We start from the raw sequence: 26,413 nt of genomic DNA on the forward strand, positions 1-26,413 counted from the left end.
TCTGGGGTTGTATATTCTGCTGCACTGTAGTATTTGGTTCTACTGGGGCAGTATATTGTGCTGCACTGTGGTATCTGGTTCTACTGGGGCAGTATATTGTGATGCACTGTAGTATTTGGTTCAGCTGGGGCAGTATTTGTTCTGCACTGGGGTATTTGGTTCTGCTGGGGCGGTATTTGTGCTGCACTGTGGTATTTGGTTCTGCTGGGGCAGTATATTGTGATGCACTGTGGTATCTGGTTCTGCTGGGGCAGTATATTGTGATGCACTGTGGTATCTGGTTCTGCTGGGGCAGTATATTGTGATGCACTGTGGTATTTGGCTCTACTGGGGTGGTATTTTGTGCCGCAAAATGGTATTGCTGGCTTTGCCTACCTTTGTTGGCTCTGCCTTCTATTAATTTGGACCCACCTACGACATGAGGCCACTTTTAGTTTTTTTCCAGGGCCACTTCAAGTTCCCCGTCCATTCCTGATGATTTCCGTGATAGATGTAATTTCTGGGAACTCAAGCACCGTATATCAAGGGGGTCTAATATTTCTTTATGTAGCATGCAACTTTACAAGACAAAACGGAAAGAAATGGGATGAAATCCAGCGCTGCTGCCTATACGCCACGCTAGGCCCATCCATGATAAATGTGTTCTCTCTCTCGTGCAGGGATGTCTCGGCTCTCTCCCGTTAGGGCAGGGATCACCCTCCTCTCCGCGTGTTTACATAATTAGAATAGTTTCCATACTGCCTGTCTCCTTGGATCTGTTTGTACAGCCGTGACTTCTGCTTTCAGGCTCGCACACACTCACACACAACATACATGGACAGAAAGGCATCACAGCTGTGGGCACTAATATGTACGTGCAGATCCTAGACTCACCATCTGTGGTGAATGCCATCATGCTAGGAGGACATAACTGTGGATGGCGGAACTTGGGGGGCACAGCTGTTCTATATTGGCCCATAATACCTTTATAATAAAACGTATCTCTGCTATGACTATGCACAGCGCTCAGGTCATCACCAGGCGCCTGCAAGAGAAACCCACCAGGGCCTTTAGGAGGGATCTGTTATATAAGATCTGAGCTGTCAGAGACAGGACACAAGGAGGGAGGGCAGAGACTTCCCCGGATACTCAGGGAGTTCCCTTTATTGTGCTGCCTCGAACATTAACCATTTACCACCCGGCGGCAATGTGCATGGACGTGCAAAAAGAGCTGCAGGCAACATGGAGAATGCTATAATAGTCATGGCTTTGTACATATCAATCATCTAAGATTGGGGGAGGGGGGGGTACTACAATTCCCATCATGCCAAATGCATTGTATTTCATGACATAGTCGCTATAATACATATTTTTGGGATTTTCACCTTATACTAGGCAGTCATGCCGATATGAAGTGCGCAGTTCTGAGCAGAATAATATATTTAGCCCTAAAAACCTTCAGAAGACAGCATAGCAGAATGGTGCTGCAGTTCTCCCGGGCACATCACGTAGACCCGGATAAAAGGGCGCTGCCCAACACGGCAGACGCCTGACCTTACTGACATCTAACGAATTTCTGGATTTATATGAAGATATACTGGAGTATAGATGAAAAAACGTCCCCGCACTCAGAGTGCAGCCTCGGCCAGGACAAGGTTACAGAACAGACTCCACTATTACTGATAAAGGGAATGGAAACTGGAAGGTGGGTGCTTATAATCAGCCATTAAAGGGGAAAAAGAAATGCTCTGCCTGTGTGTACATAGGCAAAGTACAGCTTCACTTAAAGAGCACCAACCACAATATCTCAGACAGCAAGTGTTCGATTCTCCTGCAGCGCCTCCGCAGGACAACGTCCTTACTACACAGTTCTCAATGGAATAAATGGACTCTGTTCTATACACCCAAGGTGTTGGGTCCTTCAGACTGAGGGGCACTGGGGGAGATTTATCAAACTAGTGTAAAGTAGAACTGGCTTAGTTGCCCATAGCAACCAATCAGATTCCATCTTTCATTTTCCAAAGGAGCTGTCAAAAATGAAAGGTGGAATCTGATTGGTTGCGATGGGAAACTAAGCCAGTTCTACTTTACACCAGTTTGACAAATCTCCCCCACTCTTTCTTACTGCTCTCCACTGACAGATGTTATATACTGCCCACTAAAACATTGAGGCACATTTACTATGACCGGCTTTTTACGCTGTTTTTAGTTTCCCCCTTGCGCTGCCCAAAGATTCGTTTTGTACCTTGTCATAAATTAGGCACATCTATGGCAGTCCTTGCACCTGGCAAAAAAAACTACGCCAGCCCCTGGCTCCTGCTCTGCCCTCATCCAGCCCAACTGGTGTCGAAATGGCGACTTAGGACTATTTTTTGACTAAAAATGTGCCCCACTGTTTTTTGTAGTGATGTTTTCAGATTTTTTTTTCACCCTTTCATGGTGTCTTTTACAGGCCCAAAAACACGAATGAAAAGGCGTATTGTAGCAGCACCCGTAGCGTTATGATTGTACCAAACGTCTTTAGCTGAAGGACAGTTCTAATGGAAGTAGCAAACTCCTAATTCACAGTATTTTCCTGTGTATTTCACAGTGGGGGTATTTATTTTTTAGAATACTGATTTCCTTTGCAGTGTAAAGCTGTTATACATGTTTGACTGTGCGCTTTAGACACTTTTTGTGGCTTGCCTGGCATCGGGGTGTGGCTTACTGCGAAAGAGCCGTGGTTTAAGCTAAGCTAACACACATTAAATGTCTGCCACACAATTTTGGCGCAAAATAAGCCAAACAATGGGTGTTGGAAAATTAGACAAAAGTGTATAAAGATGCACCAAATTCAGGCTCTTTCAGATGAGCATCGTAAACACTGACCCATTATATTCATCTCCGCACGTACCATGTAGTTCCGATTTTCAGCACACAGATGCCATACATGTATGGTCCTTCCGATCGCTCGTCTGAAGGATCCCACTGTCTCTTAGACATGATTAGTATATCTGCCTCAAACTTTTCTGAAATCCGACATTATTCTTATGCTTCCGAATAAAACAATATGGAGTCATTGCTATTCGGACAGATTTCTTAGGGTGCATCCACACATACAGGTTTTCTGATGCAGTTTTTGAAACCAAAACCAAAAAAAATAAAAATAGAAGTAGCATCTACCCTTAAAGGGATTGTCTGATCTAGGAGCCAACAGACCTAGAAGTGTTAACTTGTGCCAAAAAAACAACAACTTACCTGTCCGCAAGTTCTGCCGTTCTCACACCACTGCTGGTGGGCGGAGAGGAAGTGGCTTGGCCCTGTGACCGTTCCAATTATGGTAATCATTGGCCTCAGTGTTCACACGTACTAGAACGGCACCGCTGGTAGTGACGCGCTGTTCTAACACATGCGACTGCTGAGGCCGGTCATAGGCCTCAGCAGTCACAGGGCCAAGCCAGGAATGGGGCAGGGGGAGTGGCAGGACTGCAGGCAGGTGAGACTTTTTTTTTTTATTGGGCACAAGTTAAGACCTCTGGGTCTGTTGGCTCCTAGATGAGACAACCCCTTTAAGGATAGATCCTTGTGAACGTGGAGGCCGGTGATTATCGTAATTGCAACTGTCACAGGGCCAAGCCACTTCCACTCCGCCTGCCAGCAGCGGTGTGGGCAGCAGGCCTGCGGACAGGTATGTTGTTTTTTTATTGGGCACAAGTTATTGGGCACATTGAAGCTGTCGGTTGCTAGGCCGGATAACCCCTTTAAGATATTCTCTCCTTTTATGATTTTGGCTTCAAAAACAACATCATAAAAACTGCATGTCTTGCCATATCCCAATATACTCAAGTGGGTTGAATGACACTGAACCTACACATTGGGCGTCATTTACTAAGGCCGGTATTTCACGTGTCAGTCTTAATAAAAAAAATTAAAAAACACCGTAATGAGAACCAAACAATTTATTAAGAGGCGCACACCTCGTAAGAAATTAGTCATGCGCTGTCCGTGCACCCGAACTGAAGCCTGGAGGAGATTTTCGTTGTAAATGTTGTTGAATGGAGCCCCTGTCCGTTGCCAGCCTCCTCCCACCCACCTTTTGAAAAAGTCACGAAGGTGCTGGGAAAAGCTAAAGAGTCGCCAGTTTTGCAACCTGTGATTTAATGACCCCCATAGGACAATCAAATAAAATAACTCTTCACCAATATGTACAGGCATTATAGTGTATCCTCGGCATAAAAGAGTAATACATAACTTCATACACCTGAATGTACGTAGACAGTACTGCACAGGATGTGACGTGTATATGTATGTATATGTATAAGAATTATTACGAAAGACCCAGGGCTAAACTGAGTTAAGGAAACTCTGCAAAATACAGAGGAGACCACAGAGATGAGAGAAGCGGTCTAACCTGTCCGACTGTCTTTATATATAGCTAGACATTTACAAGGAGGGGATGTTCCACTCAACATCACACAGCAGTCTTCAGAACTTCATTTATTTCACTAAGGCCTCATGCACACGACCGTTGTGTGTTTTGCAGTACGCAAATCGCGGATCCGCAAAACACGGATGGCGCTGTGTGCGTTGCGCAATTTTGGCACGGACAGCCTTTAATATAACTGCCTATTCTTTTCCGCAAAGCGGACATCTGTCAGTATTTTACATAGCAAAGAAAAGTGAGAGTTATGTTCTCCCCTTAAAGGGATCTTAACGTAATGAATGTAAAAAATGAAAATCAGACATCATATAGCACATGATGGCCTCTTTCTAACAAAGCTAGAACCAGCCCTGTACCTCACATGGATCCAGAGATCCCCCCCATTCATCACTTCAATTGCTCTGCTACATTTATTTCAAGATGACAGCTCAGGGGGGTGTGTCCTTTCTGCTGCACCCGGTGGCAGTTGAAGGACAGAACTGAGCATGTGCATCCGTCTCAGTGAGCAGGACAGGGAAATTAGGAAAAGAGCAAACTGCAGGTGGCGCTATACAGACAGATTTCAGTAAACAACTCATTGACTACACAACATTTTTAATTAACATGCAATTACAAAAATATTCAGATCCAGGTGCTGGTTTGAAAAAGTTTTTTGTAGGACAACCCTTTCGATGCACTGTAATGGTGCGTTTCCCATTTCCTACTGTGCTAAGGCCCCCGTACGTATTATTGTGGGCCGGCTCCACCGTTTTCAGAGGGACCAGTTCACAATCTAATGTGTATGGGGGAGTTCCTGACTCAGATGAAGGATCGGGTGTACTGAATTTCAACAACCGCTCATTTTGTACTCCCAGGAGAAAAGCCCATACAGTACACTCTCAGGTGAGCATGCATGTGTATGGTGAAGTCGTGAATGAGCAATTGAAAGCCTGCAAGTGAAGCTCTATGGGCAGCTTTAGATGGGGCAAGCATGGCGACGCTGGTAGTTTACACGTGGCACGGCATGTTTTTTTTTAACACAACATTTTTAATTTTCCTTCGCTATGAAATAACATTTCACAGCTACATTTTCCTTCACATTCAGTCCGTTGTCCCAGCCTTGTATTTGCACATCCAGACCAAGGCAGAGAGAATCGTTGGTGACCCCCTGGCACATGCCTCGGTAACCCTCTCCTTGCTACGTCCCTGGTTCCTCTGTGAACCCGGCCTAATAAGGTCAATCAGTATATATAAAACCGGCCCTTGAACACGTTAATGATGGTCATCTACCCTTACCACATCTGTCACTACCAAGGTGTGAACACTGTGTCATCCGAAAATATGAGAAATTAACGGATTTTGAAAATGAATAGAATGTGTACCATCGTGTATGTAACGGTTACATAACAATAATGTACCAGAACATCTGGGGTCCATTTTCAGTTACATAGTCATTTTTTTATTAATAATTTTTGTTGAACAAATGAGTGATGCCAGCAGGTGCCTGGAAATACTGGGTGCTCTGGCCTGGGCACACAATAAGTGCAGCCATTTCTATTCTCTCCTCGCCTTCTCTGCAGTTTTCCCTCTTGCCGCGCTCCTCCCTTCTCTCGCAGTCACCCCCCCCCCCCCCCCCTCTTTGGTAATCACCCAGTCATGGCCAAATTCTTAGAACTGTTTCTCTTGTTTGCAAACCACAAACCAACGACGTCACCGGCAGGAGGGAAATCCTTCTACACAGCAAAGAGAGAGAGGGAGGAAAAGAGGGCAGAAGGGGGGAGAGAAGAAGAGACAGGTGTGGAGGTCACGACGTGGAAGTCAGAGGAAGATGCACAGGAAATGAAGCAAACTAATGGGAACAAACTGAAGATAAAGCATAAAAAGCACAAACATAAAATATACACAAGGGCTAAAAGATATAAGTGGTGAGCTAATGAAAGTCACGCGCGCCAGAAAAACATAGGGGGAGGGTGTTCGAAGAGAGAACTAGTCCGGCTGACGTTACATAGAAAGACAGGGAACTGCGTTCTGCTAGGGATACTCATGGGGTCTGGCTGTCTTAAAGAGGACCTGTCATCACGAAATGCAGGGCAATCTGCATGTTATAGAGCAGGAAAAGCTGACTGATATATAGTTATATGTGCACACTTACACAGATAATGCTATGAATCACTGATAACACCTTAAGTCAGAAATAGATATATAAATATATAAATTACACGTTTTACTGAATCTTTTTCTGCAAAATCTTTTGCTCTATAAGATGCACCTGATCATAAGACTCACCTAGGTTTTAGAGGAGGAAAATAAGAAAAGAAAATATCGCCCATCAGACCTCCAAATCAGATCCCCACTCTTCATCAGACTTCAGTTCAGACCCCCAAACTTTATAAGACCTCAGATTAGGCCCCCAGTCTTCTTCAGAACTCAGATCAGACACTAAAATAAATAACACAACTTACCGCTCCTGCTTCAGACGGTACACTATTCCTGCACTCACCGCTGCCTGGTCTTCTGCCGGGGGTGCACTGCGCTGCACTGTGACCTGACATTGCACAGTGTCAGGTCATAATGCACATCTATATGCACTACACCCTGATGCTGTATGGAGTCAGGACAAAATACAGTGGGTGCCCAGAAGAAGACCAGCCAGCTCTAGCAGTGCTACACTCACTCCCAGCGCTCATTAGTATTCACTTTATAAGACGCACTTAAAATTGTGTCTTAGGCTGAATTCACACGTCCGTGGAACACGGACGTATTAGAAAACCGGGAGTAATTTATTAGAAAACCGGGGGTAATTTATTAGAAAACCGGGGGTAATAACTACCTGATCAACTCTATGCGACGGAGATGTGTTGCACTGCTTGAGGCAAATGACGACCACACCAGATACTGACTGGTTTTCTGACCCACCCCCCAGTAAGGCAAAACTGTGCACATTTCAGAGTGACCTTTTATTGTGGGCAGTCTAAGGCACACCTGTGCAATATTCATGCTGTCTAGTCAGCACCTTGATATGCCACACCTGTGAGGTGGGATGGATTATCTCGGCAAAGGAGAAGTGCTCACTAACACAGATTTAGACAGATTTGTGAACAATATTTGAGAGTAATGGGTCTTTTGTGCATGTAGAAAATGTTTCAGATCTTTGAGTTCAGCTTCTGCAAAATGGGAGCAAAACCAAAAGTGTTGCGTTTATATTTTTGTTCAGTGTACATACATAGGAAAATGTACGGTATACATTTTAAAAGTCCCCTAATGATTCCAAAACATGAAATGCTGCTGGCTACAAGAGACCCTCAATGCCACTTGATTGTCGGTCCCTGCATGACATCAGTTTCCTTGTGGTTAAATTTGTGCTTTGATCTTCAAAATTTTGTTTCTGGTCACACTGTACAAACAGTTCATCCTTCACAAGTTCATCAGTCTAGAAGGAACAGAATGTGCACCTATGTTTGCAGAGACAACAAACTTGAAAATCAACATGAGATCCAAAGATCACTCCTGGGAGTTACCATTAAAGGTATGAATTCTGAAAGGGGTATTCCTTTAGGTACAGGTTATCCCCTATACACAGGATAGGGGATACCTATCAGATCGGTGGGGTCCTACCGCTGGGACCCCCATCGATCACGAGAACGGGGGCCGTGTACCCCCTGCAGACCCCTTGCTGCTCTCCTAAAATGACCAGATCAGGGCCTCCGTTCTCGTGATCGGTGGGGGTCCCAGCAGTAAGACTCCCACCGATCCTGTGGCTACCTCTCGGAATACCCCTTTCAGAAGAATACTCTGAGTCACACGAAGGTAAAGTCTGCCCCACTACAGGCTGTAGATGCAATATTAACGATCCGTAAAATACTGATGTGTAATATGGCTTGGTGCATGAGGCCTTACTGTCATACGGTGGTCATCATAGGAATGCTGGCCAGTCCGCCAATTTAGGTGAGACCAGCGAACCATCTAATATGCATAGTGGTGTCTCGACACTCCACTGATGGCAGATGTCTAATGGAGGTCAACATGCCCAATCCTTTATTCTCAAGGGAGATAAGCTAAACGCCAGAGGTGTCTGGCAGCACCTTACTCCCGCTCCCTATTGAGGACACATGCATGCTCAGCCTCCAGGCTAGTAAGGCATAGCTAGTTAACAGCCATCTGAAGTGCACAGCCACACTTAGAGACATAAGTTGCAGGTGAGTACAACTCAAGACGTTCCTGTTGGTGTTGCCAGAAAAGAAATGCTGCATGATAACTTTCCTACAGGTTAGGCAAGTATTTCCTGATGTATAGCTCTAAGAGAAAGCTCCGACCTCTGCCACTGTTAGACATTCAGAGATATATTATATGCCGTACATGGGGTCATGTTGTGTACAGTTTTAAAGGACTCTTCTGAATATCTAAGCCCTTTCCTATACAGTGAAAAACAGGGTATGCCAACACATACTGGCCAGGACGATGCCCAAAAAATCCACTTATGCCCAGACTGACCTGAAGCCAATAGAAAATCTACAGAAGGAACTAAAGCTCAGACTTCATAGATGGAGCCCACAGAACCTTCAGGATTTGAAGAATGTTTGTGTGGAAGAATGGGCCAAAATCACACCTGAGCAATGCATGTGACTAGTTTCTCCATACAGGAGGAGTCTTCAAGCTGTCATCACCAACAAAGGCCTTTGCATGAAGTATTACTATATTTTTCACCCCATAAGATGCACTTTTTTCCCCCCTGAACTGTGAGGAAAATGCCAGTGTGTCTTATGGGGTGAATACTAATGAGCGCCATAGAAAGAGATGGGGCTGGATCCTTGGAGCGGAGGTGGTGGCGGCATCCGGAGCAGGAGAGGCAAGTGTATTTATTTATTTTATTTGCTCTGAGCAAGGGGTCTGTACTGAGGTCTGGGGGTCATTCACATTAGGGGGTCTGATCTGAGGTCTGAATGAGGGGGGTTCTTATATTGCAGCTCTGATATGAGGTCTGGGGGGTCATTCACATTGTGGCTCTGATCTGAGGTGTTATTGGGGTCCTATTAACATTTGGATCTGAGCTGAGGTCTGATTAACATTGGGGGTCAGATTGGTGGTCTGATCTGAGGTCTAATGAAAAATATTTTTTCTTATTCTCCTCTAAAACCTAGGTGCGTCTTATAAGGTGAAAAATACAGTAAATTTCAGTAAGCGCGCTCAATATTTTTTTTCTGTGTCATTTCTCATTATTACACATACCGTATTTTTCGCTTTATAAGACACACTCCCCCCCCCCCCCCCCCCAAAAAAAAGTGGGGGGGGAAATTTCTTTGCCTGTATGGATTGGATGGGTTGTTACCGACATCTGGTGAGCATTTCATGTCAATAGCACCTTCAGAAATATATTTACTTAGAAAATTGGTGACGTGTTCAATACTTATTTCACCCACTTGTATGTTTATACTGGAAAAGGTGTTTTTTGGTTATTCCTGGTTAAATATCAACTTCTGGCTGAAATTAAATACTAAAAAGTATATTAATCAGAACTTCTGTGTTCTCCCTCTCCTGATTAACGAGCCAGTGTGTGGTCTCCATTGCTTTCTTCTGCGGTTGTTGTCCTATTTTCTATATTTGTGCTGGCTGTGGATGATTGTTAATATCCCAACAGGCATCCCTGACCAAGAATGGCAATTTCTTCTACTCTGAACCACTATGCCGCATCCCTCACACTGGCAGACTTCTCTTCACTGCTGCCAAATGCCACAAATTTGATTAACAAGTTCCTCACGTCTTGCGCAGATGCAAAAATTCATTCTCTCTATGGGGAAACCTTGTTCTCTTAGTAAGAAGGTCATGGAATAAAAGCGTGTAAGATTAGAAGTCTGTTTGATTGTAGTTATCAAGTGACGTCCTGAGACTCCTTATTTTCTCAACAGGAAGCCACAAAGATACCTAAGCCCCTGCGGTGGGAAACTACTGCTCAGGCAGCAGAGGATCATTGTGCTCCCCTAAACATTAGAGGGCCACCATATCTACTGAAAGGATGGATTCACATAATAACAGGATATCAGGATATTGCTAATAATAGAATTTCTTAAATCCATCTTCAGGCAGCAATTGTTTTTCATGTACTTTTTTTTTTTTTACGAACACAAGAGTGGATCCAAAAGACAGTCTTCCTAGTCTTTCCTTCATACTTTACCATCATTTTGCATTCACTTCTGGATTTGGCACAAAAAAAAGAACAATTGCATCAAACGCTGCCATGTAGTCAATCACTGAACGCGGCAGTGACCGACTCCCCGTACGTCATGACAAATGGTCACATGACACAAGGGGATCCGGTCACTGCTGCGGCTACAACCGTTTTAAGGGTTCATGCACACAACCATGTTTTGGATCCGTGTCCCATCAACACATTTTGCGGATTGCACATAGCCATTGATTTCTATAGGTCTGCAATATTCATTCCGCAAATTATAGAACATGTCCTATTCTTGTCCATATTGTGCGAATGTTTATTGATGGGAGTGAGAAAACTGCAAAGTGAATGCGGATGGTGTCCATATTTTGACGATCCGTGGTTTGCGGACTGCAATACAGACATGGTCGTGTGAATGAGGCCTAAAGGTAATTTCACATGGGAAAGGTCTGCTATGGACTTTCCGCAATAGAAAATCTGTAGAATATCTGACAGAATTCTGCACCAAATGATGTGGATTTTATTGTAGAATTCATAGTGTCAATGCTACGGTTTTACCACCGAAAACATGCTACAGATTTAAAATCCTCACTGCAGGTCAAGTTATGTGCGAATATTGTTACGGAATATTTTTTAAATCTCACCCACTTTGCTGCTACTTTATGTGGTGTACACACTATTCCACGGCAGAAAATCCACATTGTATCCACCAAACGTGGCTGTACCCTAAGGGCCACTTCCCACAGAATTTTATGGCACTGATTTTGGTGTACTTTCCGCACAGAATCTGTGACAAAAACGTCTCCAAACCGCCTCCCATTCATTCCCACGTGGAAATAAAAAGGCTAGGAAAAAAGAAGCAGCATGCCCTATCTTGGCACAGAATCCACACCGAATCTCCCATTAAAGGGAATAGGAAGTGTACCAAAAGTCGCAAGCAGAAAATGCAGTTTTGCATTGACGTGTACACTTCAAAAATGTATTACAAAAGCATCAAAAAGGCACCAAAACTGCACATAAAAACCCACCTTAAAAAAAACAAAAAACAAAAACATTTTAAATCAGTGTAGATTCCGCGCTGATTTTTAAAGCGCGTTTTACAAAATTTGTTGTGTGAACATACCCTAAGGGTAGATTCACGGGTGTCACTCTCATCCCTCTGAATGGGGCTGTTCTGGTGGCAAGCACATGGATTTCTGCATGCCCCTTCAGATGAATGGGACAGCTGCAAACATTTCTGTAACAAATCTGTTGCGTGTGTATTCTTCCTGAAGAGCCACATTTTAAAAATAGGGAACTGTCGAAGTTGAGGCACAGCATGTCAATATTCACTGTCACAAGTCAGTCTCTTTTTACCAAGCACGTGTCTTTTGGTGGTGGTCATGGGGCAGGATGTCTCACCCAGCACCTGCTTTTTTGGTGGCGGTCATGGGGAAGGACATCTCACCCAGGACCTGCTCTTTTTGTGGTGGCCATCGAGCAGGATGTCTCAGCCAGGACCTTCTTTTTTGGTGGTGGTCATGGGGCAGGACATCTCACCCAGGACCTGCTCTTTTTTGTGGTGGCCATCGAGCAGGATGTTTCACCCAGCACCTGCTCTTTTGGTGGTGGTCATGGGGAAGGACATCTCACCCAGGACCTGCTCTTTTTGTGGTGGCCATCGAGCAGGATGTCTCAGCCAGGACCTTCTCTTTTGGTGGTGGTCATGGGGAAGGACATCTCACCCAGGACCTGCTCTTTTTGTGGTGGCCATCGAGCAGGATGTCTCAGCCAGGACCTTCTCTTTTGGTGGTGGTCATGGGGCAGGATGTCTCACCCAGCTCCTGCTCTTTTGGTGGCGGTCATGGGGAAGGACATCCCACCCAGGACCTGCTCTTTTTGTGGTGGCCATCGAGCAGGATGTCTCAGCCAGGACCTTCTCTTTTGGTGGTGGTCATGGGGCAGGACATCTCACCCAGGACCTGCTCTCAGTGTGTTCCTTCATTAGGGACAAAGATTTAGTTCTTACTAGCGTTGAGAGCAAATATTCGAAAAGCAAATTTTTATTGCGAATATCAGCACTTTGAGAATTCGCAAATATTTAGAATATAGTGCTATATATTCGTAATGACGAATATTCTTTCTTTTTTTTTTAACACAGTACACATCAGGTGATCATCCCTCCCTTCTTCTAGCTGGTGGGCCAATGAGAAGGCTTTGTCACAGCTTAGCAACATCCCTAGCGACCAATAGAAAAGTTGCCTACCCCTTACTATACAATTTGCACGTATTGCGAAAAAATATGCGTATCATTAATTGCCGAAAATTTGCAAGCGCAAATATATTGGAGCACTCTATCTGCATATAGAGCTATTCTAATGTTCTGCCGTGCCAACTATTTTCTCCAGTCTCAGGAAACTTATACCAGCTTGAAAAATGTAGCATAAGTGACCCACGCCGGTATTTCACGCGCATTACGCGAATAATACGTTGCCGATTTTCGCAATCAAGAATATAATCTCGAATTCTCGAATATATGACAAATATTCTACAAAATATTTGCGAAATATCGCAAATTCGAAGATTGCCCCTGCCGCTCATCTCTAGTTCTTACCTCACCTGAAGGACTGTCCAGCTCCGCTAGCTTCTCAATGGTTCCCTTATACACCACCCAGCACCTGTGGCATACATGCTTCATTATCGCCCCCCTAAATACTCCACTGAGAGAGATGGTAATACAAGAGACTCTTCTACACACAGGGGAGCACATCCTCATCGGACACAATGGAACATGACTGAGGGGAAGGCTCGGTTAATAGATTCATGTCATGCTATTTTAACTAGGTGACTGCACTACGTTGGGGACAGTCTTCCCATTGCAGATCGATTCATATATTTTTGTATTGGGGCCTACTTATATAAAACGTCTCTACAACGCTGTTGTATCTCCCATCTGTCACAGATTACATTATTTATGAGGCTCCATTTTCCATAAAGGTGAAGCTCTAGCTTTACCTCTACCTCCTAAAAAAGAGCGGCTCTCACGGTGGCGGACCCACACATCCACGATCCATTGAGCCGGCACCCATGATGACCAGTTGGTTGCCACTGCATCTTGGCTTTACAAAGGAGTTGCCCTGTTGAAGCTGAGGAACACTTTTGAGGATGGAAAGGTTGGAAGCCATAGAAATATATACATGGATCCGCTGCTTGTTTTCTGCAGACTCTCATTGGCAATATTTTTGGAAACTAAAAATGCTTCCATTGGAAAAAAAATATGAAACCAACAGACCGTGAAGCAAAAGCACTATATGCAGCAGATTTCCCTCCCGCACATGCCCATTCCACGTGATCATTCATTTTCCACTGGCTGCAATGACATCATAGTTTTACAAATGGATAAGAAAACATAGAAAACCTTTTGGAATATTGGGCGGCTGCCAGTTCTTTCTTTATTATAGTCGTCAGTAGAGAACAGAAAATCTAAGCTAATCAACCGATCGTAAAACTAGTCACTGGTTCATAGTAAGTATAAAACAACGGTATAATATAAATGTGATAGCGGTGTATTCCCACCATAACCATTCATGGATAAGTCATGAATACCTATGAGACTCTCACCTATAAGGAAAGTGGGGCAGCCACAAGTGGCTGGACAGGGGGTCACTGATAGGTGAGGGTCTCAGAGGCGTCCCATCAGGCTTTCAAGAGATACTCGGTGGGTATGGTCCACGGGGCAGCATTCCTCATCTGCAGCTCAGGAGCACTTGGTTATCTCCATGCCTTTGGCCATTTTTCTACTACAGGAGGTCAAACTGGACATACAGATAGGTAGATGTCAGCCAAAATCTAATTTGCCCAAGAGCCATCTCCTCTCACCCCACCATTCAGTGCAAAAGGCACCCCTGGCCAGCATGTTAAATGGGTTGTCCCACAAAAAAATATTCTACAATTCGCAAACCAGCACCTGGATATGAATACTTTTGTAATTGCATGTAATTAAACATTTAGTATAGCCAGTGAGTTATTCACGGAAATCCATCTGTATAGCGCCACCTGCTGTTTGCTCTTTTTCTAATTTCTCTGTCCTGCTCACTGAGACGGATGCACGTGCTCAGTTCTGTCCTTCAACTGCCACCAGGTGCAGCAGAAAGAACACACCCACTGAGAAAGTGCACGCCCCCTAAGCAGCCAGGTTGAAATAAATCTAGCAGAGCAACTAGAGCAATTAATGGGGAGATCTCTGGATCCATGTCTGGTACAGGACTGGTTCTAGGTACTGTCATGTACTATGCAATATATATATATATATATATTTTTTCATTTTTTCCATTACTCATTCAATAACCCCCTTTAAAATCCAAAAATGCATTATATTAACACATTTTGCCGAGCAGAGCATGCTTGTGTATGAGGGAGACAGCAGGGATAACTGTCGGCCGTACAGCTATCTAATGTGTATGGACAGCTGGAGAAAGTTACTTGTCCCAAATTACAATCACCTCAGTAAGCAATGTGCAGACACTGAACAAGCAGTTTCACTGTATCTGGACGCCACTAAGTTTGTCCCCAGCTTTAAGGCCACCTGAGCTATATACTACATATGAGCCATATATGTGGCCTGTAATAGGACCACGAGGTTACACCTTTCCTGCTTTCCTGTCGGTGTGATCTACATCACACCGACATATCATCTGCAGTAAAGATACTACAAACCACCATCTTTTCCCACAAGATGAGCTCATGATGGAAACCTTACAGGATTCCCAGGAGATGGCGGCGTCTCCATCAGGAATGGATAAAGAATGAGATTCGGTGGCTGGAAATATAAGTTAATGGAAAGTCTCTGAATCTCATGACCATGTGCTGTAAGTTATCAGCCGGCCGAGATCCTAATCTCACGGAAGAGGACAGAGCAGCGCCAGAGTGGTGGTCTATGGTTTATACAGATACAATGAGCTTAGATATATATACACACTCTGATACATGTGAGATGCTATAGAAAGGTATATCTACTTGCTGTCAGTGAATGGAAAATAATTAAAGGCTTCTCACGTCAGCAAGTGGCATTTATCATGTAGAAAAAGTAAATACAAGGCACTTACTAATGTATTGTTATTATCCATATTGCTTCCTTGGCTGGCTGGATTCATTTTTCCATCACATTATACAGGGAGTGCAGAATTATTAGGCAAGTTGTATTTTTGAGGATTAATTTTATTATTGAACAACAACCATGTTCTCAATGAACCCAAAAAACTCATTAATATCAAAGCTGAATATTTTTGGAAGTAGTTTTTAGTTTGTTTTTAGTTTTAGCTATTTTAGGGGGATATCTGTGTGTGCCGGTGACTATTACTGTGCATAATTATTAGGCAACTTAACAAAAAACAAATATATACCCATTTCAATTATTTATTTTTACCAGTGAAACCAATATCACATCTCAACATTCACAAATATACATTTCTGACATTCAAAAACAAAACAAAAACAAATCAGTGACCAATATAGCCACCTTTCTTTGCAAGGACACTCAAAAGCCTGCCATCCATGGATTCTGTCAGTGTTTTGATCTGTTCACCATCAACATTGCGTGCAGCAGCAACCACAGCCTCCCAGACACTGTTCAGAGAGGTGTACTGTTTTCCCTCCTTGTAAATCTCACATTTGATGATGGACCACAGGTTCTCAATGAGGTTCAGATCAGGTGAACAAGGAGGCCATGTCATTAGATTTTCTTCTTTTATACCCTTTCTTGCCAGCCACGCTGTGGAGTACTTGGACGCGTGTGATGGAGCATTGTCCTGCATGAAAATCATGTTTTTCTTGAAGGATGCAGACTTCTTCCTGTACCACTGCTTGAAGAAGGTGTCTTCCAGAAACTGGCAGTAGGACTGGGAGTTGAGCTTGACTCCATCCTCAACCCGAAAAGGCCCCACAAGCTCATCTTTGATGATACCAGCCCAAACCAGTACTCCACCTCCACCTTGCTGGCGTCTGAGTCGGACTGGAGCTCTCTGCCCTTTACCAATCCAGCCACGGGCCCATCCATCTGGCCCATCAAGACTCACTCTCATTTCATCAGTCCATAAAACCTTAGAAAAATCAGTCTTGAGATATTTCTTGGCCCAGTCTTGACGTTTCAGCTTGTGTGTCTTGTTCAGTGGTGGTCGTCTTTCAGCCTTTCTTACCTTGGCCATGTCTCTGAGTATTGCACACCTTGTGCTTTTGGGCACTCCAGTGATGTTGCAGCTCTGAAATATGGCCAAACTGGTGGCGAGTGGCATCTTGGCAGCTGCACGCTTGACTTTTCTCAGTTCATGGGCAGTTATTTTGCGCCTTGGTTTTTCCACACGCTTCTTGCGACCCTGTTGACTATTTTGATTGAAACGCTTGATTGTTCGATGATCACGCTTCAGAAGCTTTGTAATTTTAAGAGTGCTGCATCCCTCTGCAAGATATCTCACTATTTTTGACTTTTCTGAGCCTGTCAAGTCCTTCTTTTGACCCATTTTGCCATAGGAAGGGAAGTTGCCTAATAATTATGCACACCTAATATAGGGTGTTGATGTCATTAGACCACACCCCTTCTCATTACAGAGATGCACATCACCTAATATGCTTAATTGGTAGTAGGCTTTCGAGCCTATACAGCTTGGAGTAAGACAACATGCATAAAGAGGATGATGTGGTCAAAATACTCATTTGCCTAATAATTCTGCACGCAGTGTACACTGCTTGTTTCCAGGGGCTATGGCCACTGCTGCAGCGCAGATTCAAGGTGGCCAGGCTGCTGCACATGCGTGCCTGCGATCCCACAGTCCCAGCCATCAGAGAGGATCGCGCTTTTTCCTACAGTGTGCAAGCACGACCACCACTACTGGACTGCAGGGTGGTCATAACACCTGGATACGAGCAGTGTATAATGTGATGGAAAAATGTATCCAGCCAGCAAAGGAAGCAATATGGATAATAACAATACATTAGTAAGTGCCTGACATGAACTTTTTCTACATAATAAGGCCTCATGCAAAAAGCTGTTCCATTGTTCCATGATCCGTTTCCGTTTTTGTTTCCCTGTGTCTTCCTTGATTTTTGGAGGATCACCAGACATGAAAATTGAAAAAAAAATCTAAGTCAAGTTTGCCTTGCAAATGATAGGAAAAAAATGGACGCGGACGCGGTTGACAATCTTGTGTGCCTCCGTGTTTTTTCACGGACCCATTGACTTTTTTTGACAGACTGGAAACATGGATCACGGACGCGGATGACAAACGGTGCATTATCCGAGTTCTCAACGGACCCATTGAAAGTCAATGGGTCCGCAGAAAATCACGGAAAACTGAACAACGGACATGGAACACAACCACGGTTGTGTGCATGAGGCCTAAATGTCACTTGCTGAAGTGAGACAAACCCTTTAAATTGGTCCTTTGTAATTAAAAGGGTTTTCTGAGATTTTCACACTATTCTCTGGAAAGTTCATCAGTATCTGATAGGTGGGGGTCTGACTCCCAGGACCCCCACCTATCAGCTGTTTGAGAAAGCAGTGGCGCTCCTGTGAGTACAGTGCCGTACATTGTATAGTGGCTGTGCTTGGTATTACAGTCAGCCCCCTAGAAGTGAATGGGGCTGAGCGCAATACCAAGAACAGCCGCTATACAATGTATGGCACTGTGCTTAGTGAGCAGGGAGAAGGCCGCACTGCTCGAAGGAGTGCTGCGATCTTCTCTCAAACAGCTGATTGGTCGGGGTCCTGGGTGTTGGACCCCCACCTATCAGATACTGATGACATATTCTGAGGTCATCAGTATCAAAATCTCAGAAAACCCCTTTAAGCTCGTTCCCATACCAACATTGATTCACTGTTATACCTGCGGTAACCATGAAGAATTGCAGAGAACTGGCAGTCTTCTAGAGCAAACGAGAGCAGTTCTGCAGAGAAGAAGGTAATCCTGGCGGCAGATATAGCAGGAAGGTCTACAGGGGGCTGCAGACAATTCTATGTCTAATGATACATTTCACTTAAAGAGGACCTGTCACCTTTCCTGAAAAGTCTGTTTTGGTAACTGCTTGCATCTATGTTGTGCCATTCCTCTATTATTCCTTCCAGAAACTTATGAATAAATTGGCAGCTATTTGCAATAAAAGACCACCTGGATGTTACCAGTTGGGGGGGTGTCCTTGCACTGTATGACACTATCCAATCAGTACTGCCAATGTCAGACTGTGCAGGGACACACCCTCAACTGGTAACACCCACCTGGACCTTTATGGCAGGATTCTGGCAATTCATTCCTAAAATTCTAGATGGAATAACAGAGGAATAGCACAACATAGAGTCATAAGAATAAGAAACTCCAAAACTGTACCAAGTTGTTTGGGGTCGTTCCCGGAGGAAGAGCCTATTTGTCCGAAATTTACCAACTGCACAGATCAACCCTGATCATCCATAGCTTCAAAGATGGACTTGAGGGCCTCCCAGTGTGAGACTAAGGATTTACCGGAGATTCCTCTGGCTTCCGGAAAGATCCAGCTTCTCTGACTGCCAGAGAGACAGATTCCCATAGTATTAGCAGAGGCACCGGAAAACCTGCGTCTTTCTCCAACTAAGTCTGGAGGACTCTTCCTTTCTCTCCTAGATACACATCAAAAATTGAGATAAGGGAGAAAGTTAGAGGACTTGTCTATCCCTTTATGTATGCTCTGTGACCAGAGACGGCTCTCCACAATCTATAAAGTGTGACACGGGTTGTAACTTCCTCTGTCGCTTTTCAGTAGAAGAGCAGAAGAGCCAAAGTCAATGAGTTACATAAGTCAACATGGGTTAATAATTTTTTCACCCAGGCTGGCTGTTTTATCCATAGGCTAAAGAGTGACATTTCATACCTGATACCAAAAATGTCTAAAGCGTACACCAACCAAACCCATCCGGTTATCAAGACTGTCATTGTACGTCCTCATTACAGAAGTAAGAAAACAAGGACATATATAGGAAAGTACTGGCAGACATCTAGCGCACAATGACCAGAGGGAATCCTGCTCATGACATACGTACAATTATTTTCCATCGTTTGGAGCTATCTTTATGAAATCGGCTTAAGCCGATTTAATTAAAAACCCCATAAAAGGTAAAGCTCTCAGCTAACGAGATATTTCTAGCCCAAAGGGTATAACCTCAGCCACTCATTTAATACAGAGGGAACATGTTAATCCAGATGGGATGGAAAATTAATAAAATGTACATTTCAGAATAAAGTAGGCAGCAATATAAAAAAAAAAGGACGAGGGACAGGAGAGGGAGAACGTCAAAACTGATCCTTCATAGCTTCAAAGATGGACATAAGGGCTTCCCAGTGTCTCCGCTGTGAGACTAAGGATTTACCGGAGATTCCTACGGCCTCGGGAAAGATCCAGCTTCTTTGACTGCCAGAGAGACAGATTCCCATAGTATTTGCAGAGGCACCGTGAAAAACCTGCATCTTTCTCCAAAAGTCAGGAGGACTATCAGTTGATAAACCTAACCCTGGTGAGCTGTAGTTGCCCATAGGAGTTGTGTCTAAGCTATACACGCCAGTGGGCATACATACCCACAGATTTGCAGGTGACTTTACATCCTACTGAGTTACCTCTCATAAGCATAAAGGAGGTCAGGAACTAGGCACTGATGTTGAATGTGCCCTCTTTTGAAACACCTATATTACCGGCTTCGGCATTAACATCAGCACAAATGATTATGTGAACTATCTGTAATAAACTCAATTAGCGATAATCTTTAGCCACCGGTATGACCCACATGATTTTCAGAAAGTGGATGATCCCTAAGTAAGGAGGACTCTTTAGATATTAAGGGGCTCTTGACATGATAACTGGCAATGAAGTAGTTGAAGAAAATGGCTTGTGCCAGCGCTTCTTCTTAAAACATTTTTTATTCTTAAAAATAAATAGCAAATAAAAAGAAAAGAGAAACAACCTACAGAGCTGTAAGTGTGGTTTAAAAGGCCAAATAACACGTTTCAGGGTGCTGCCCCTTCCTCAGATACAGGACTGGTCTGATAATTGGCAAAGCAGCCTACTTATAATGAAAATACAGTTTCATGTTCCTCAACCACCCGCCAAAATGGATGTATAGCCTTCAAAATCGTGCACCCGTTGGCCGCTGTGGTTGGGTAGGGTTTAAACCTCATGTGGCCTCCTCAGCGTGTACAACCAGCACCAATAGGGGAAGTCTTTCAATCAATACCCCTACCTAAGGACTTATCCATATAAGTGTCTGCATTTTGGTTCACAAACCTTGGATCCACAAAAAATGAGATCTTCTCTGTAATGTCCTCCACAATTATGGGGCTGCTTCTTATTAAGTAAAAGAAGGTTAGGAAGCAGATTCTCCTCTACTTTCTGTGTGCAGTGGATGGCAGCTAGTGTCCACCCACTACATCTGGGAAAACTGCAAACTAGACATTCAGCCTGCAGAGGAGAAAGCTACTAAAATGCCAGATACAAGACATATAATGGCCAGAAATTCCTAAGTCTAAGGCCTCATGCACACGACCAATTTGCGGAACGGCACGGACAGCCATTAATATAACTGCCTATTCTTGTCCGCAAAACGTGGACAAGAATAGGACAGGTTATATTTTTTGGGCGGACCACGGAACGGAGCAACGGATGCGGACAGCACACGGAGTGCTGTCCGCATCTTTTGCGGCCCTATTGAAGTGAATGGGTCCGCATCCGAGATGCCAAAACTGCTGCGTCCGCATCCGAGATGCCAAAACTGCTGCTCGGATGCGGACCAAAACAACGGCTGTGTGCATGAGGCCTAAGGCTACATTCACACAATCGCACTGTGTTTTGTGGTCTGCAAATTGTGGATCCGCAGAACACGGATGACGTCCGTCTGTGGACCGCAAAATACATACGGTCGTGTGCATGAGCCCTAAGTTTGGAGGTATACACACTGAACTACTGATTAAGGTTTCATGCACACGGCCGGAGTTTTGGTCCGCATCCAATCTGCATTTTTGTGATGTGAACCTATTCATCTCAATGGGGCCGCAAAAGATGTGGACACCCGTGTGCTGTCCGCATCCATAAGTCCGTTCTGCAGCCCCACAAAAAAAAATAGAACATGCCCTATTCTTGTGCGTTTTGTGGACAAAGATAGGACATTTCTGCTGGAGAAAAAAAAAGTAGGTTTTATACAATCCTGGTTTTCTACCACAATATGCATCCGTCTGGCATCTACTGTGTGAAGGACAAGTCTTCTCGGCTGTCAGTCCTTATCTCACACACATCCTTTTCGTCAGTACATCAACATACAAGTTCTGAAGTTTTAGCAGGTAGAAGAGGATCTGAATGTACATATTACACACCAACAAAAAGGAGTTGAATCTAAAGTATTTGCAAGTTTCTATACAGGGAAGTTTTTATCACCACAGAGCATGATGGGACCGAGACTGAAACTGAGCTCGAGAACGACTCTAGGCTGAATTGTAAAAATGATTCCTTTACTGAGCAAGGACCAAGACAATTAAAAAGTAATGCTGCCAATATGGTATGAAAACGGCAGAGTCATATTGTACTATTTTGTACTAATCCACTATCATAGCAGCACAGGCAGCTGCATAAACCTCCATAGACCAAAATAGAATGGGTGGGAATGAGGCGCGCCCGTTCCTATCAGTTTATCAAACATCTCCCGACCCAAGCTACCCATGTCAATTCTAAGTGTCGAGAAAATGTCTACAGCAGCTCAGCGGTGAAGCACGTAGCACGTAAAAAGTCATCTGTTCTCGATTACAACACTACTACGGAGCTCCAGCTGCTTCTGGAAGTTATCAATAGCCAGTCCAAAGTTTCATGGATCGGTTCCCACGGTTGAGCAGCTGCACACAAACCTGAGATCTTCATGTGCAATGCCAAGAAGCGGTGAAAACTGGAAGGGTTAATCAAACGTCATCATCTGGCAGACTGAACCCCTAATCCGGGGTTGGGGGATGCCAGGAGAACACTTCAGCAGGTAAAATCTGCAGAAACTGGATGACATTTTTCCAAATCTCATCCTGACGCTGGAGGAATGTTTTATTGCAGGACGGCAGAACGGACATACGGATACGGACAGCACACAGTGTGCTGTCAGTTTTTTTTGCAGTGGAATGGGTCCGCATCTTAAAAGGCAAAAAATGTGGACCAAAAATACGATCATGTGAATGGGGCCTAAAGGTCCATTCACCCCACATTTTTTACTGGCAGAATTTTGGCGCAGACACCTGTGTCAAAGTTTTGCTGGCAGCTGCATGGTTTCGGGCTCCCATTAATTTCATTTAGGAGGTACCGCTGAAGATCAGAGAGCGGTGGATTAAAGCTGCGGCTGCACCAAGAAGGGACATGGAAAGCAGAAACCATGCAGCCGCAGGTGAAATTTCAGCACAGATGTCCACGCCAAAATCTCTCTGTCTCCATCACGCATTATTTCTAAATCCAGTTTTATATTTTCGACTTTGTGGGAAGGGCATAGTTTTGCGCAGCGCCCACTGACATGTACATACGGAGCGGAAATTGCTATACAGCTGACTCCGTTACTCCCCTTGGAGTCATGGAGCCACTTAGAATATGTAGTAACAGGAAATAACAGGGAGCATTGTAAAAGTAGGGAACTTTGACTGGAGTGTTCCTTTAAGATGGAAGTGGAAGCCCCCACCGCAACCCACCACACAGAAGAACAGGACTGCCAAATGCCAGCCAGTCCTTCCCAATGCACAACCTGGACTAAGACTCCTGGGGCCGTCTGGACATGAGTCCACACAGTCATGTTCTAACTTGTAGTGGAATGTCTTCCCAGAAGACTGTAGACTTGGTATACCATTCATCTAAATTCCACATTAAAAGTCACTGCCCCAGGCCCGAATCTATTTCTAGGCTTAGCCGTTCTAATATTAGAAGGAAAGGAAGAAACTGCACAGAGACAATAATGTAATACTACTAAAGTTGTTTTCCAACATGAAAATCATGGCAACAAACTTGCAAGACCCTATAATCTCTTAACCAACCATCCGCCGAAGCCTTTCTGATGCTGCCCAAATCCCCAGTGCTCTACTTCCTGTGCCCATCTGGTCACACAGGAAATGTCTATAAAAGGAATGGATCACCTTAGCCAGTGATTGGCTGAGCAGGCATTTCCTGTATCTTGAGATGGAAGCAGGAAATAGAGAGCAGCAGGAACCTGGGCAGTGGTGGAACGGCAGCGGTACGTGATCGGTGAGGTGAGTACCAGTTTTTTTTTTAAGCCACTCTTGGCTCACTGCTACCATTTTTTTTGCACTGGAAAATCCCTGTAATGATAGCCAGGGCATAGGAAAAATAGAGGGGCTTTCATTCTCTAGGTGGCTATGATGTCAGCACAGAAGACATTTTGTTAGGAAATAGCGCTACCATTTAAGGATGACTAAATTTAAGGATGATGTTCAGGAGATGTTAAGGTTTGGCAAAACTTGGACCCATTAACCAACTGCCAGTAAATCTGATTAAACTAAGGTTGTGTTCACATCACATTTTTATCCCATGTGTAACATATATGCTAAACAAAAAAGGATGCAAGACTGTAGTACACTACGCGTTTCCATCCTGCAGAGTCCAGCAAATGGATAATTTTACAATGGAATCCTATGGTGATGGATACCACTGTATGCCTCTAGTCGGAGATATCTGTTCAACATATACACCATGTGACACTTGCGTTCACCTGAGGCCCTGTAAATAAATACAGTATAAATATATATAGTATATACTGTATATTCAACTGAAGTGTTCTGATTGATCAACAATGGGGCTGTAAAACATGTCCCGTGCTATTCAATGTATCACTTGAATCATAGAGCTTTAATTCTTCAATCTCACGCATATACTACAAGCCTCTCCTGCAAACAACAGGGCAAGCATTTTCATAGATTTAACCCCAATTACTACTAGTACATTGTCAAAACAATGCCTGTGTATGTGTCCCCAACCTATAATTTGCCTTTCACGGCTGTATCTTCCCCCTCCAGTGTTCTCCTCTACTTTTCTCTTTTCTCATCGACTTAGCAGGTGTGATTTGCATCTTCGCCCACAGAAAACGAAGCTACTCTGAATACGTTGTTTGTATCTCAACCCTTTCGCTACTAGAAAAACGTCTTTATGTTACACCTTTTTCCAAAGAATTTTAACCTTACAACAATGATTCCCTAATAGCACTAACCTTTCTCAAAGTCTTGCGCTTGGCCTGGATTTCTTCTTCTTCACTGAAGACTTGGTCACTTTCTGGTGAAGAGTATGCTACTGATGAGCAGGTGGATGTGCTGGACACTGACCGGTCTGATTGCCTTACGGACTTCTTCTGCCGCTCTTCCTCTGGCACCAAATCTGGAGGGCTGTGCCCTTCTATTTGTTCCCTGTTCTCACCAAGTTTGGGGCTTTCTGGTTTACTTAAGACGTCTCTGCCAAGAGTCTGTATGCCCTTTTCTGCCTCATGAGGCACCACAGATAACTTTTGTAATTCTTTCTCCAAAGGTATGCGTTCTTGCTTCTCCATCACTCCAAATCTAGACTTGAAACTTCACTTAGCCTTTGATTGATTGATTCTTGCCGTTTCTGCTTGACTGATCAGCCACAAATGGCTAATTGCTTTACCATATGCATGACCAGAAAAGTCTCCTTCACTCTTCTTGTCCATGAGATATCTGTGGAAAGAGTTCAAGACAAGTGTTAGAGTAAGGCCTCTTGCACACGAACGTTGTGTGCCCGTGGCCGTATTGCGGCCCACATACGGCGGGTCCGCAATACACAGGCACCGATCCGTGTGCACTCCGCATCACGGATGCGGACCCATTTACTTGAATAGGTCCGCAATCACGGAGATACAGAATAGAAGCACGGATCAGAACCCCATGGAAGCACTACGAAGTGCTTCCGTGGTGTTCCTGTCCGTGCCTCCGCACCGCCAAAAAATAGAACTTGTTCTATTTTTTTGCAGTGCGGACGGATCAAGGACCCATTCAAGTTGAATGGGTCTTGATCCATCCTGGCCGCCGCACAACGTTTGTGTGCAAGAGGCCTAAGGTAGAGTAAGGTATTCCTTATATCCTTACTTTAATAGAGATTGTAGCATTTTATCACAGAGCACCTTTGTTAACAGCCGTGAAGCCCAAATGAACTAGACCTAGCTCAAGAATGCACCATGTGAAAATTGTGAACAAGCTGAAATATTGTAACTTGGGACCATAATTCTAAGGAACGTTGGAAATTAATTTCAAAGTCCCAAAATGTCATCCCAAAATAAAGAGAAAATTAACATTGATGAAAAATAGATAACATACAGATAAACCAAGTCCTTACACTGAACAACCAAACAGAACTGCTGAAAGCTGTAAATCACATTCTATCCTGAGGACAGGAGCTTCTTCAGGGTCCTCTACAGTACACACATGTACCAGAAAAATACATTTGTATGAAGTACACGCGGGTCCAAAAGGAACACCACATCCTGGCACGGATAGAGAGCAATACAAGAGAGGCCATTGTAACTTGAGGGACCACTGTATAATGGAATACCATGTCAAGATATGGAGATTGTGACGGTTCTTTGAAAAGGCTCTACAATGACCATGTGCTGTTCCTCTGAAATAATCCGGGAGCATGTTCTTAGTAAACATAACAGTATAAAATGCCTTGGAGAGGTGAATTAAGCTCTAATCACCAACATGAATAAAATGAGACAAATTTTCAGATCCACATCCCCAAAGAACTATGTTCACCATCATCCTTCTTCTAAGGTGCCAGATTTGCAAATACCTCTACACCAAAGCTTCGACGAGACATGACATGATTCCATGAAGTACAGATAA

The 26,413-nt window shown here is 44.0% G+C and overlaps 1 protein-coding gene across 2 annotated transcripts in view; it reads right to left on the reverse strand.

Annotated features, from left to right (window-relative positions):
• The window catches only part of LOC120981154 (inositol-trisphosphate 3-kinase B-like), a 63,754-nt gene that overhangs the window by 21,801 nt on the left and 15,540 nt on the right, over positions 1-26,413 (reverse strand). For both annotated transcript variants that reach the window (XM_040410670.1, XM_040410671.1), the window contains exon 2: positions 24,769-25,249. In XM_040410670.1, coding sequence (XP_040266604.1) covers positions 24,769-25,101 — 333 coding nt within the window. In that variant the 5' untranslated portion in view covers positions 25,102-25,249. The remainder of the gene's footprint in view (positions 1-24,768; positions 25,250-26,413) is intronic.

Source organism: Bufo bufo, chromosome 10 (genome assembly GCF_905171765.1).
Source record: "Bufo bufo chromosome 10, aBufBuf1.1, whole genome shotgun sequence".
NCBI classification, from domain to species: domain Eukaryota; kingdom Metazoa; phylum Chordata; class Amphibia; order Anura; family Bufonidae; genus Bufo; species Bufo bufo.